At 36.4% G+C, this 13,782-nt stretch overlaps 1 protein-coding gene across 3 annotated transcripts in view; it reads right to left on the reverse strand.

The window, feature by feature from the left end:
* Nucleotides 1-13,782, reverse strand: part of ATRX (ATRX chromatin remodeler) — an 89,796-nt gene that overhangs the window by 62,832 nt on the left and 13,182 nt on the right. For 2 of the 3 annotated variants that reach the window (XM_042807478.1, XM_042807477.1), the window contains exons 3-8: nt 11,979-12,034; nt 10,166-10,218; nt 8,412-8,536; nt 6,969-7,088; nt 2,564-2,673; nt 376-443 (exon numbers count right to left, since the gene is read on the reverse strand). In XM_042807478.1, coding sequence (XP_042663412.1) covers nt 376-443; nt 2,564-2,673; nt 6,969-7,088; nt 8,412-8,536; nt 10,166-10,218; nt 11,979-12,034 — 532 coding nt within the window. The remainder of the gene's footprint in view (nt 1-375; nt 444-2,563; nt 2,674-6,968; nt 7,089-8,411; nt 8,537-10,165; nt 10,219-11,978; nt 12,035-13,782) is intronic. The other variant, XM_042807479.1, reaches the window with a different exon arrangement.

Consider the following 13,782-nt stretch of genomic DNA (forward strand, 5'->3'; position numbering starts at 1 on the left):
CCTTGAGCTTCACACTCCTCACCAGCCCCTCCTTATTGGTAAGAACAATGTGAAACATCCTGGGAATTTTTTGGAAAGAGTGGGCTTTTTTTCCATTTGCCAGTAAAAAGTGTTCTCCCAGAACAAATGTGATGTCTTACAAGTGTTTGCTACTGGATTTCTTTATAAAGTATTTTTCTGTTAATTACTAAAATAACAATCCAATATTTACAAAAACGCTGTGGTTGACCATTTCTTAGTGAGAAACAATTGCTGATTAAGCTCTTATGTACTGGTCTTTATCCATCAATAATTTCATTATTGCAAGAAAAAAAAAAAAACAAAACACAGCAAAACAAAGAGCTGTGTGTGTTATTTCAGATTTTGTACACTTACCTACACTGTTCATCCATTCCATCTGAATCACGGCTAATGTCATCACTCATGTAATACTTGTAGCAAGTCTGTAAAGAAAGAGATAGGACAAGGTATTTTTTTATTAGATGTCAACTGGACTTCAGTAATTCATATGTTTTCAGCATTTCTTAGAAGTAAGCCATTAAAAGAAGTAGCCGCAAGGTCTTCAGCATTCTAACCCTCTTACATTTGTGTTAAACTAAAAAATATCTTTCATAGGTACAACAGGTCTTAAACCATGACCTTTTATTTAGAGGGCTCAAGGTTTATTTGAAAATTAAACAGGCTTTTGTTTGATAGCTGCATATTGGCATATTTTAGAACATCAACTAAATGTTTCTCTTCAAACCTGTAAGTTTCTCCATCTATTTCCTAGGCAAATCAACACATTCTCCTTGACACAATTCATCCTATATAAATTAGTTTTCAGCTGTATGCTCCTTATGTTAGCAATCGATGCCATACAGCTTTAAATAAAATGTTCATCAGTATTTATCCTGATGTTAACATCCAAGACTTTGATTTCCAGGTGCATTCTCACTGAAAAATTGATTAGTAATAAAAACAAAATACACACAATTCAGCTAGTAGTGGCAATGGCTTCAGTTGCTGAATTCTTTAAACTAAATTTTGAAGGTTTGCCTTTTTTTCCCCACTTGCTAGTAAAGAGCATTCTCCCAGACTCGAAGCTCTACTTTGAACACTGATTAATTCAAGCTATTAGCTAAATTGTGTCCTATTACCCAGTGAATCAGCACATTCAGAATCCAGAGGAGGCTTCAGCACCTGAATTTAAAATGATGACGCCCCTTCATATGGAACAGGGTTATACACCTGTTCAACTAAACTAAACTAACAACAAAAAACTCCAGTAAAAGCTGATGTTTAATTAGACACTTGACAGAACATTTACAGTCAATGGAAAGCAGCTTCTCAAGTCTGGGACTGTTCACCTAAACAGGAGAAAAACAAGGAAAGAACTAGGCAGGGAAAGTAATGGAAGACATGAAGTACGCAGATCAGGGTCTTCCATTCATTCCTCTCTCTCACATTGACATAAAGTCATGTTCAATTAAGTAAAGATACAGAAAAAATATGGGAAACAACATGTGATATAATTATCTAAGTAGAGCTCACAGTTAAGAGCTGCTATGGAACCCAACACCCTAAACAGGTTTCAAAAATGAACCAGAGAACTTGTACGCATCACAAGAACACGTACAGCTACTTGTTAAGGACTTTCAAGTCTAGGAACAAGAGTTAGGACTCCAGTGAAGACTGAAAGCAGTCATCTAAGTTGATTTTTCTAACACATATTTTATAAAAGAAACAATCCAGAATGAACAGAAGAAATGAGCCAGAACATTAGACTAGATGGACATGCCTGAGATAGTACATCAGCTGGATACGTAACATTAATGGGGAATTGGGGAAGCAGAAGGAGAGACGAGAAATGCTAAATGCACATTCTAACACAGGTCTGTATTTCTCTATCTTTAGAAATATCTTTATAAATACAGGATCTCTCTAACTACAGAGATACACAAGAGAGATCTCTATATCTTCTGAAAACTAGAAGAGGTATCCACAAGAGGAGGTAGGGATGCTTCCTTCCCCTCCTGTTCCCCACCTCTTCCCACTGCAGGCAATTTAAAGCCTAACTGAAGCCACCATGAAACTGTTTGGCTGAAGAGCCAGATGCTGGTTTTGGGTTACAGACTAGGCCATCGTTACAGAGGCTGCCATAAATGGCAACAGTTCAGGACCAGTACACAAGTAAAACTGAGATGGCTCTGAAGCTACTTTTCCACCTCTTATTCCAACACTGTTTTATGTACAATGTTTTATCAAGAGATCCAGAATTGATCTCAGACAGATCATTTAACAAAAAAGGTTCATTTAAATTATAGCCTTAGAACTGTAAAAATAAATTACAAAGAAACCACAATGACTAACTGGGGTATAAGAATATAGGAATATAAATTTGTAAGCTGTGTTTGTCTTTATGTTTTCTGCTTTTAGTTTCCTTAATTGTAACAGCTAATGACTAAAAAGTTTATTGGCTGATAAACAAGAATTACTTCCACAAAAATCCCAGACAAATCAACTAACAGGACATTTCAAACAAAAACAAACAGTACAAACTTTAGCAGTGTTTACCACATACCTTACAAATAAGAACTTTCAGTGTAGGATGTCTATAGATTGAATCCTTTTGAAAATGGTTCACCTGTTGCCCACAAGCTGTACAGCTTACAATTCCATGTAGTCCTTCCTCTATGGAGAGGATGATAAATCACAGATTAATTGTTCTCATTTGTATTTTTCAAGAAATCTATATATACCTATTTCATTTTCTTACAATATTTCACCCTGTTAGATTTTTCATATGCCTTTATTTCTTCACCATCCAGCATTAGAGAAATCTTTCTGTAACCACTTGTCATTTAAAGACTGAAAGATTTTTCCTCTAATTTCTATACTCTACTTGGGGGCAAAATGTAATTTTTTTCCCTCGAGAGGTTTAATTTGGATTAGCTGGTCACTTCACAAGAACAAATAAATAAATAAGAGTCATCACTGAAACTCTTTCAAAGCAGCCCTGATATTCTATACAACCCTTCTCATTTAACCTTTGTTCATAAAATACTATTTAAATTCATGTTTGTATTATGGTATTTCTTGCACATACAGTTTTAGTTTCTCAAATTAAAATACAGGAAACAGTTACAGAAGATGCATGAAATTCTTATAAAGAGGCCTGAAAAATCTTTTTTCACTTTTTGTTCCCTTCTTGATGGTGGCTTTTGTTGTTGTGTTTTTTTTTTTTTTTTTTTTTAAACTGCAATTTTGCTATAAGATGTATTTTCTCACCATCTTGCTGATCACTACCACAGTTTGTGTACAACCCCACTGCTGTATCTACATTCAATCAAGAAAGCATTTTTTTCATGTCAGTCTCCCAATTCACTTTGAGAAGTGGTGAGCTTGGAGTTGGGAGGCTCACTATGTGCCAGGCTGTTAAACTAACTGATTAATACTATAAGACCACTTTGTTTTCAGCAGCAGTGATGCTTTCAAGAAAAAGGAAAATCATTTGTCAAAGCTCATACACTCAGTTCATACATGTCATGGTTTAAACCCGGCCAGCAGCCAAACACCACACAGTTGCCTGCTCACCCTCCTCTGCCCAAGGGATGGGCGAGGGAATTGGAGGGGTAAGGGGAGGCTTGTAGGCTGAGATAAAAACAGAATTGAAATAAAACAATAATAGAAAGTACAAGCAGGCAATCTACAATGCAACTGCTCACCACACGCCGACTGAAAGCCAGCCTGTTCCCAGCTAGTAATCCCGAAAAACCAAGATCCCGCAATCGCAATCCTGGAACACAAGAGAGCCCCCTGTTCCTGCCCATCCCTCCTTTATACACAGAGCATAACACTACATGATATGGAATATTTAATTGGCTAATTTGGGTCCAGTGCTCTGGCCGTGCTCCTTCCCAGCTTCTTGAGTACCTGCACATGGGCAGGACATGAGGAGTTGAAAAATCCTTCATCTCTTAGCAACAACTAAAACCATCACCGCATTGTCAACATTCTTCTCATACCAAATCCCATACTGAATCTAAAACAGAGCACTATTCTAGCTACTAAGAAAAATTAGCTCTATCCCAGCCAGAACCAGGATGGTATACTTTCAAAAACTTAACTTGGGATCAAGCAGATGGAGGTTTGATACAGGATTACTTAACTGTGACTTGTCCTTTGCTGTCATGTTCAGTAAAGTAGTATAAGAAAATTAACTCAAATGGTTAACTTAATGGTTACAGTCAAGGGTACAGACTATATATTTTTAAGTTATTTTTTAAAATAATCACTACCACAGAATTAGAACCAAGTGCCAACACCGTAACATTAAGAAACTGAAGGAACATTCTCAAGACACAATACACACTACTAGCGATTTATTACTGAAGGACAATCTCAAATAGCTTACAGGCCAGTAAAACCAACTAATACACCCTTTCAATTCAGCGAAAATAGCAGGTCTGAAATTCTGACTACAAGATTTGTTGTTTTCAACTTCAATGTATGCATGATGGCATGTACTGCAGAAGTTCATGGACTTGCAAAGCATCTCTTAAGACCTCAAAAACAGCTCAAACTCCTGTTTGAAATGCTGCTGGTAAACCTCAATTAAATGCATCCATCACATCATACTACTCAGAAAAGAACACCACGTTCTATTGTACCTAGCAGCAAAGAAGCCTACCCAGGCTTTGTCAAACATCACAGTCCTTAAATGGGTGTAAGAATCACAGATGGTAACAGCCAGCTGAGAGAGAACAAGCTCATCACTGTCCAAGTCCCAAGCTACTTCCCCCTTCTCTACAACTTCCCTAAAATCTCCAAGTTGACATCAGGAAAGAAAAGAGGAGGATAATTTATGAGGCAAACCTTTGTACACCATGTTACTATTACAAATTATAATGATCCAAAGAAATTAAACAACTACTAATTCATTAATGCTGAGAAAATACTTACTTAGAAAACAGTCCTAGCTATGAGTTTATTAACAAAAATACAACCATAAGCATTCTGCAGACACAAAACTTGAAAATAAGGACTGACATGACTGACACAATGCTTCTTACAGTCTTGGATAAGACATCTGGATGCTAGAAAGGCAAGAGTTCTATTACTACTACTGTTTCTAATATAAATAGGACATATAACTCTTAATAAAAATGTGAAGATGCACTCTGCAATGAACCAGGCTGACTGGCATTTTTTATTTTATTATTATTTATTTACTTGCACTGTGCAAAGAATTCAGGATCTCAACTAGATGGGACTAAATGCTAACCTGCTTAAACCATTAATGCTTAACTTTGTACATGCACAGGCTAGGCATGTCATTCTAGTAGCAAGAGAAAGGTAAGTGCCATTTCATGTAACTAGACTTGATGCATGCAAGTGTAGAATAAATGGATCCGCACTACCTCTTCTCTGCATGTCACAAAATAACTGTTCTGATATATTCCTAATCCAGCTGCTCTTGAGGTAGACTGCAGTCATGTCCCTTGCCTGGCTACCTTCCTGCTCTGGAAATGAGGACAACACAGGAGCAGGCAGTACCTATTCCATTTCCCTGAAAGCTGACAGAAGCTTAATCCATGTACTGGATATCTTTAAAATCTAGTCAAACATTATCAGTAGTAACACAGATATAGCTGAGCTTGCCCTGGATAAAGGTATGGCTTAAACAAACTGATGACGCCCCTTCCAAAACTATTATGTCAGGCACCAGTACATGAATAACGTGTCCAGATACACAAAGGAAGGCCTGCAAATTCTCTAGCAATGGTGAAAAAATCCTGGAAGAGAAGGTCTTATGAATTGTCCCGGGGATGCAGACACAGGCCACAAAGCTCAGGCAGAAGAGTCCCATATTTTTAACACTATACTCCTGAAGATTTCTGTTGGCCCTCTTCTAAAATTATTATAAACACAAATGGAAAAAGCATTCCCATATGCTGAGTAGGACATCTTGCATGAATAGAACGGAACTGACTTTCAAAGATTAATAATTTAGAGAAAACATCAATGCTCAAAATGTGATTAAAATCATGCATGAGCCCATATGTATGCACAAGCACATTTCCACAGTCACATTATATTCCTCTTCAACCACAGATGGAGAAATAGCACTTATTAAATTATAATAAGAGTTTAAAAGAGAGCAAGTGTCTCAAATGATGCAGTGGGAAGAATTAATAGTGTGTACAAGAGCTGTTTGTCTGAATATCCAGGGTACTGCTGCAGGTGTGTGAACTAAGATACTGCTAGTATTATTAATGAAAAAAATCTGCCTTCTTACTGGCTATTTTACACATACTGCTTCCTCTCCCTCACTTTTTGGGAAAAAAATGAGAGATTAATTTCTGTTACCACTATAATCTACCTAACTTCTCCTCAGTTTTAGCAGCGGCTATGGAAAAACAGCTGGCATAGCAGCTTTTCAAAGATTATCATTAGAAGGGCCTACTGGTGGGAAATTTGCCACATTTTAAAAACAAAACAAAAAAGTCTTTGAATTAGAGATTAGAGATTTTAGGTTTCTTGTTAGCTCACTGATTGGTAATATGCCTGAACATGTCCCTACTCAAATATGGTTGCTTTCTTGGTGAGTCAGTGACTGTTTCCATATGAGTGTGTTCCAGTGTAATTCCTTGAAAAAAGGAATACCTGTGACACTTGATCATATCCAAGAAACTGTTCTGAATACAAAATAAGAAGGGTCCATACGGAGTACCTAATGATGCATCCTATAGCTACTGAAAATCAGAAGTTTAATGAGAACTAATCTTAGCTTTCACTGCTGCATTGCAGGGGCAGCAATGGAGGCTAATTTCAGCCAGCTAGAATCCTTAATGAACAAAAAGCCAGAAGAGTGGAGGTATTTTTAGGATAATTTATTAGAAATATGAATGATTTTTAGATGTACCAAATGTGGTCGTAAGCAACAATTTAAACCCGTTTTAGTAAGTGTTTTAAATTGTATTTACCTCCACGCTTTTTGGGAGCTTCAGGTTTCATTTTAACGGTATTTCTGCTTCTAAATTCAGGCCCTTTAAAATCATCTTTGTCTTCATTCAGCACTGGCTCAGGCTGTACAACCACTGTACCTAGAATAATTTTATTTAGAAATTGGAAACCATTACACATCCAAATGAAGTACAAAAGTCCTGTTTAAATAAAAGCCAACACAGTACCTTTAAAATAAAAGTGCAATCTGTTGACTAAAACTCAACAAAGTTTTGAATGCACAGATGTTCACAGAAAAATAAAAAACAGCAAAATAAAAATAATAATAAAAAAAAACACAAAAAAACCCACCACAAACTTCAAACTATGACTGTTTTGCAGTTGTAGGACAAAAGCCAAAGATTGAATGGGCTACGAGGAGCAAATTCTGCTCTCTCTGCCCTGGTGTGGTATGTGCAGAACAGGACTGTCATACTGCTGGGTGTGTGTAGTACAGGTATTTGCAGTCCAACGCTACAAATAAAGGACTTCGATTAGGTCGCTTAAGTCTATCAAAAGCCTTAGAGCAACTACTCTTTTCTCTCTCTTTTCCCCCTCCTATCCAGTTTCCCTCATCTTAATTTATTTGAGCATGAAATAAATGAAAAAGTAATACAATAAAACCTGTTGAGTCTTCAACAAAATTAAAAAATTCATTTTTACTTAAACAGAGAAGACTGCTAATCAAAATTATGTGAATGAAAAATCATCTTTCCTACTTAAGAGCTCAGTTTTAGTATTTCTGTTGTGAAGACACTGGAAATAGTCTAATATTCTGAAAAAATAATTTTAAAGTGACTGCTTTAAATACTGGTACTCATGCAGTAAACAGTAGCAGCCCCTCCAATTTTTTCTGAAGCTTTCATAGGTAAGAAATGGAAGTAATTAATCAAACTCACACAATAGTTAAGAGATGTGGGATGTAGACTTGTAGTATTAACTATTTAAAGGCCTACTAAAAAAAAATAGATCCAGTAATGACATTTCCCTCCCCAGATTTAGTTTTGCTTTTCTTGATCTAATTGTAAATAACCTCAAAGATAGAACACTAACTTAAGTAAAATTTGTAAGTGACAGTTTGAAATTTCTACAAAAGAATAGAAATAAATTATTTCCCCTGTTTCATGTTGGTTTTATACAGATATCAGTAAACATATGAAATTAAGACACCAGACACATCCTGGTGTACCCACAGATTAAAGCATGCTGGTTTTAAAACTAAAACTACTTGGTTTCCTCTTTTAAATGCGCGTGCACAGGGTGTGCACATGTGGTTGTGCACTAGCATGTATATTATATATAAAAGCCAACAGGACTTAAGACAGGCGTTTTACTAATACATGTGTATTCTAGTTAATTATTTATACTGCATCATAATCTCAGCTAATTTGCTAAATTCAGAAATAAAGTCAAACATGAACTACCTTTAGGCAAGCTTTGCATATCAACATCGTTTTCTGAGTTTTCATTTGAAATATCTTCATTTACAGTTTCATCTAAGATTTGTTCATCATCTGATCCAACATATTTTGTAACAACTGTAGGTTTCCTGCATAGACAGAAAAAAAAAAACATACCACAACAAATATTACATATTGCAATACAGGTAAGTCTGGCTCTCTGCAAGCAAAACACCATACTAATTGTGAAAACCTATGTTCTTTTTGAATTTGTTTAAGACATTATGAGGTGAGATGTTCCAAGTTATTACAAGAAGCTGTAAGCTAATTTCCTTGTTAGGAACAGGAATTAACCACTCCTATGTGAAATAAAAAGATATACTAATAAAATATTTCTGTTTCACAGGCTTGTTGTATGTTTTTGTTTTTTTTTTTTTTAAATCAAGGTTTATTGTGTTCTTAAGAAGGTATGCAGGAAAGTCGTGCTTCTAAGAAAAAAGCCTAAATGAAATACAAGTGAATGTCTGCTCAGAAATTTTATACATCATTCCAAGTTTAACAGTCAGCACAAAGAGAACACAGATATTAGCAAATGACAAAAAGCAGCTTGGCAGAAAAAATGCTTGCAAGGAAATAAAGGAAATGCAGAAAGAAATTAAAAAGCTGACTGTTGATACAAGGACCAGTTGCCAGAATTTCACACAAACATGCTTTAGAACTGAATACATTAAAATGAATGAATTTACTATGTCAGGTCAGGAAGAAAAAAATGTTGAGCGTAATTTTCGGTAGTCTGAAGGTAATACATGAGCTACTGCAAGATGGTATTTTTGTCAGTATCAGGCACAGTATGATAACTGTATGAGTGAAAATACCTTTAGTGATAGACAGGAAGCAAAAAACTACTGTAAAAACAATATAAATGAAAAAGAATTCAGCAGGACACTGAATTCAGAAGATGAGGGAGAAATTACAGCCAAATATAAAACCCCACTTGCAAATAGAGAATCAAGACGAACAGAAAGGGAGAATGAAGAATATTGTTCAATTCCAGCAGACATGATAAAATAAACAAAACGGGATAAAAAGGAGAGTGAAGAGAGATACATACTTTTAAAGAGCAGTAAGAAGACTGCTGTTGAAATCGTGCATTTACAACAGCTCACCTATCTATACAGTATACTAGGATTTTTAAAAAAAATCATGAAGGATGTGACTTGAACGAACATCAGCTGAGAGCAGAAGATGAGAGGGAGTTTTACTAGAATAAGTCTGCTGTTGCTTAGGTCACAGTTTCTCCCCTGTAGGTTCAAACTGGGTGGTGAACAGTTAACTCCATACTTTTTTAAAATCAAAGAGCAAAAAAGGATTAAGCAGAGATACAGCAAATGGCAGTTTCTGCACAGGACAATTTAATAGCACATTTTGATTCTGCAGTCTCCCAACAGTAAGGTACATAAAACCTTTTTTCCGTATGACTCAATTTACATCTTTGGAAGAATCCTGCATGTAAAAATAGCGAGAGTGAAGGAACAATTGTATAAACACCTTTGTTCTGAAAAAAAAAATAAAATAAAAGCATAATCTTGTCGTCTTTGTTAATAAAAATCAACCTTTATGATCTTAACCTTTGACCCTGAAAGACCGTTTGAATTTTAAGTGCACTGAGGCATTTGTTTTATCAGCACTCCGCTAACTTAATGAACACTAGAAGTATCTGGCACAGTGCATGGACTTAGTTTCACATGCCAAAAAGTAATTTATTTTTCCAAACCAACCTTTTTGAACGTGATGATCCTAAAGATTTGGTTCTTTCTGAAGAACTACTGCCCTAAAAGCAAGAAAAAAATACAAAGTCAGCACATTTGTGACCAAGTGACCTGTCAACAAAAATAGTTTCTTACATTAACTAGAACACATCTCAGAATTCACCAGCGCTCTTACCAAAAAAAAAAACATAAAGCAGGAAAAGCATTAACAAAACTGACACACAATTTCAATACTCATGCCAATTCAGTTAAACTAAATATATAAAGTTTCAGATCAGTAGTAAGTCTCCAAGAAGTCATTACACTTCTAGAAACAGATTTAAGAATAAGTGTTACCACACTTTAAGTCACCAGTACTCACTAACCTCCCTATGCATGTAGCTTAAAAGAAATCAAGCGAGGGCACCATTATAAGTTGAGACATTCAGAGAGAAACACTGCACTTATCCCAAGCACGGGTCTTCCTGAAATTGAGGAAATTCTCAACTTGCAATTCTCAACTTGCACTACCTGCTGAAAGTTCTCTCAGATTTCTGGAGAAGGGACTGAGAATGGCTCGTGATCACTGGTCAGCCCTATTCACCAACAGTTCTGGGGCCTCCTGCTCTGTATATCTTCACGGCATCGTTAACTTGCATGATTAGCACATGGAAGAACACACACACACACACACACACACACACTCACCCCTGCCTCCACACCGCTGTGCGTTTGCACTTTTTTAAAATTCATCTGGATTCCTCACAGCATTTAGTAGCTTATGCAGGTCTACAAACATTTTTCACACTACGTGAAGAAACCATCATCTTTTCTGATATACAAATACCCACGAAGGCTGGTGCTAGGGAGCTATCCCTAGTATGCACCCAAGAATTGCCAGCAGAATGTAGACACTTGTTACCTAGTTCACATGCCAGAAAGGGCTGGCAGCCTTTACAGGAAAAGTGTTTTTTCAGAGGTTTGTGCAAGTGTATTATAACTAGGTTTGGGCAGTATCAAATACATACCTGAATTTAACACAGTAAATGCAAACTAAGGCAGGGCACTAACACTTGTGTTTTCTCTACATATTAACATACTGTCATCCAGAATGTTTCTAACAGGAGAGTAGATATTATATCTATATATAATATCTTTATACGATATACCACATGAAAAATGTCTTTAATGTATATAACACACCATATAGAAGTACCTACTAAGTACCTACTGTTACCTGAGGAACAGGCTGCAAGTGTAAATACAAGGTAGAGACCAATTCTTTTAAACCGAAACCTAATTAAGACCCTGTTGACATATACACCAAAGAATGAAATAAGGATAAAAGAGTATTTCTTTAAAAAGAAAAGCTCACTTTGCAATATACTCAATCTGAATCAATTAACAACAGTTTGCATTTCTTAAAAAAAAAAGCAATTGCATACCTCAGGTAAGTAAAACCTAACTCTCTAACTGTGTTACGAGACATTTTTTCTGGGACTTACTGTGCACCAGAAAGACAATACAGCTGTATGAGTAAATCTGTGTATTTCAGTAATTTAGAAATAAAGAAAGGGGGGGGAGGGGCGTGAAGAAAAAGGATTGCTTGCATATGCCTAAATCAAAGTAAGGGTCATCCAAAATTTAAAATAGAATTTAAAATTTACTTTAAAATATCTTACAGCTAGTATGTCCACTCAGCAGATATTGTATTTACTGCACGATTTTGACAATATTCTTTTAAGTATTTATTGTAAGAGCAACAAAGTGAACTCAGCATTTTCTATACTAAGCATTCTGCACTAGTCATGCAACTAAGAATCAAAAGGATTTTTATTCCTACCTCTTCTCTATTGTTCTCCATTGAGTCTGGACTACTTTTAGATTCTCTACTTTTACCTATGGAGAGAAATTAAAGGAATCCATTGAAATGCAAGAAATATTAAAAGTTCTTTACATTGTATGTCATAGCATTGACTACTTATCACCAGTGTGAATGAAGATGACTATAACTTTCCGATACAAACTGCACAAGACACATTCCATTGTATGGTATAAATTTTACAGAAATCATTTAAGACATTACTTTCAGTTAAACTGCTGATAGGCTGAAATGTCAGCCTATCACCCTTGGTAAAGAAATACTGAATAAATGAATGTGCAACTGTAATCCAGAAATAATATAGTTAGTGCATCATTTTAATCTCTAAGAAGTTACTTAGGTATTTTCTCTTACACATCTTGACATTAAAAACATAATATTAGATCTGGGATCATAGAATCACAGGCAAAAATTCCATTTGATAAAGGGTATGACAGACAATTCCCATTTCTCGATCTTGGGAACCGTGGAATATAAAACCTAAAGACATGCAACCTATTAGTATCAGTTCCATCCACCAGTCCAGGCAACAGAAGGGAAAGTTTCCAAGTTCAGTGATTCAATTGTACTTGTACACTACTGAAAAAACTGTGAGTAAAGTGGTAGTATGATTATAGGAGATGTATCATGACCACTTGTGATTTTAACATAAGACTGCTAGCACTGCAACTTACTATATCCTTAAACTCCATATTTGGGAAAAATAATTTTCTTCTCCATTTTAAAAAAAATAAATCATTTTGATTAGGAAATTTAATGTTGGGTATTTGACCTAGGCTGAATTGGTTGGGCCAAAACTATCCATCCATTTCTGCATGTGAAGCTAAAGTAGAGGGGAATAAAAAATGGAAACGGTCAAAGTTTTTGGCCCTTTTAAGTATCTGAAATTTATTCTCTGGAATATTACAGGCATTTCCCTATTTTGAAGAAAGAAAGTGAAATGTGGAAGAAGCGTGACATTTCTTGTGGAGGCCAGACACTGTCCCTTTGCTACTCTTGACCAATTTTGCCCAACAGATAAATCCATGGAAAATACCAGTTTGTACATGCTCAGTAGAGATTTCTTTGATTCTGGCAGCTGCCACCTCTGCGGATTCTGCATTCAGGCTGTTAACCAGACTGCACAAGTGCTATTGCCAAAAGCAACTAAACAAGCTCCACTGGCAGTTTGCGTGTGTTATTGGGCTGTCCGTGCGCATCCCCACAGAACAACAAGCGTGCTGCAGCCCCTAACAGCTCCCACTGCTGACCCAGCTGCATGCATGCCACCCACTCCAGGGCTGCAGGGGCGCAGATTTCCCCTGGGACTGCTGCTCCAGGGCAGGGGCTGGTCACTCGAAACAAGAGCAAGATGTCAGTCTCTCCTACGCTCTCAGGGATTCTCCTATTGGTACCCTTGCAATGGAGAGGAGGTAGACATCCAACTCAAATGCAGAGAGGATAAAGTAACATTATTAAGGCTGGAAAATCAAGTACTTAAAAATTAAGAAAAGCCAGAATGAAAGTTACTGGTGCAATTTCACATTACTTAGTGTTCCTAGCACGTAAGCATTATGGTACAGTACAGCTCCTCAGCAGTGCACAGATAAAGTGCTCAGTGAAGAACTGCTTTGTGTTTTAATTGACCTGCGTGTGGCAGGGACAAGTTGCAACTCTCTTGAGACACACTTAATCATCTTCATCATCATCTCCCGCCTCACAACACTCTGCCTAGTAGTTTACATATCCTCCAAATGCTGGGACAAAACGAGATCCATTCCTACAT

Source organism: Tyto alba, unplaced genomic scaffold, assembly GCF_018691265.1.
Source record: "Tyto alba isolate M040663 unplaced genomic scaffold, T.alba_DEE_v4.0 Super-Scaffold_5, whole genome shotgun sequence".
NCBI lineage: Eukaryota > Metazoa > Chordata > Aves > Strigiformes > Tytonidae > Tyto > Tyto alba.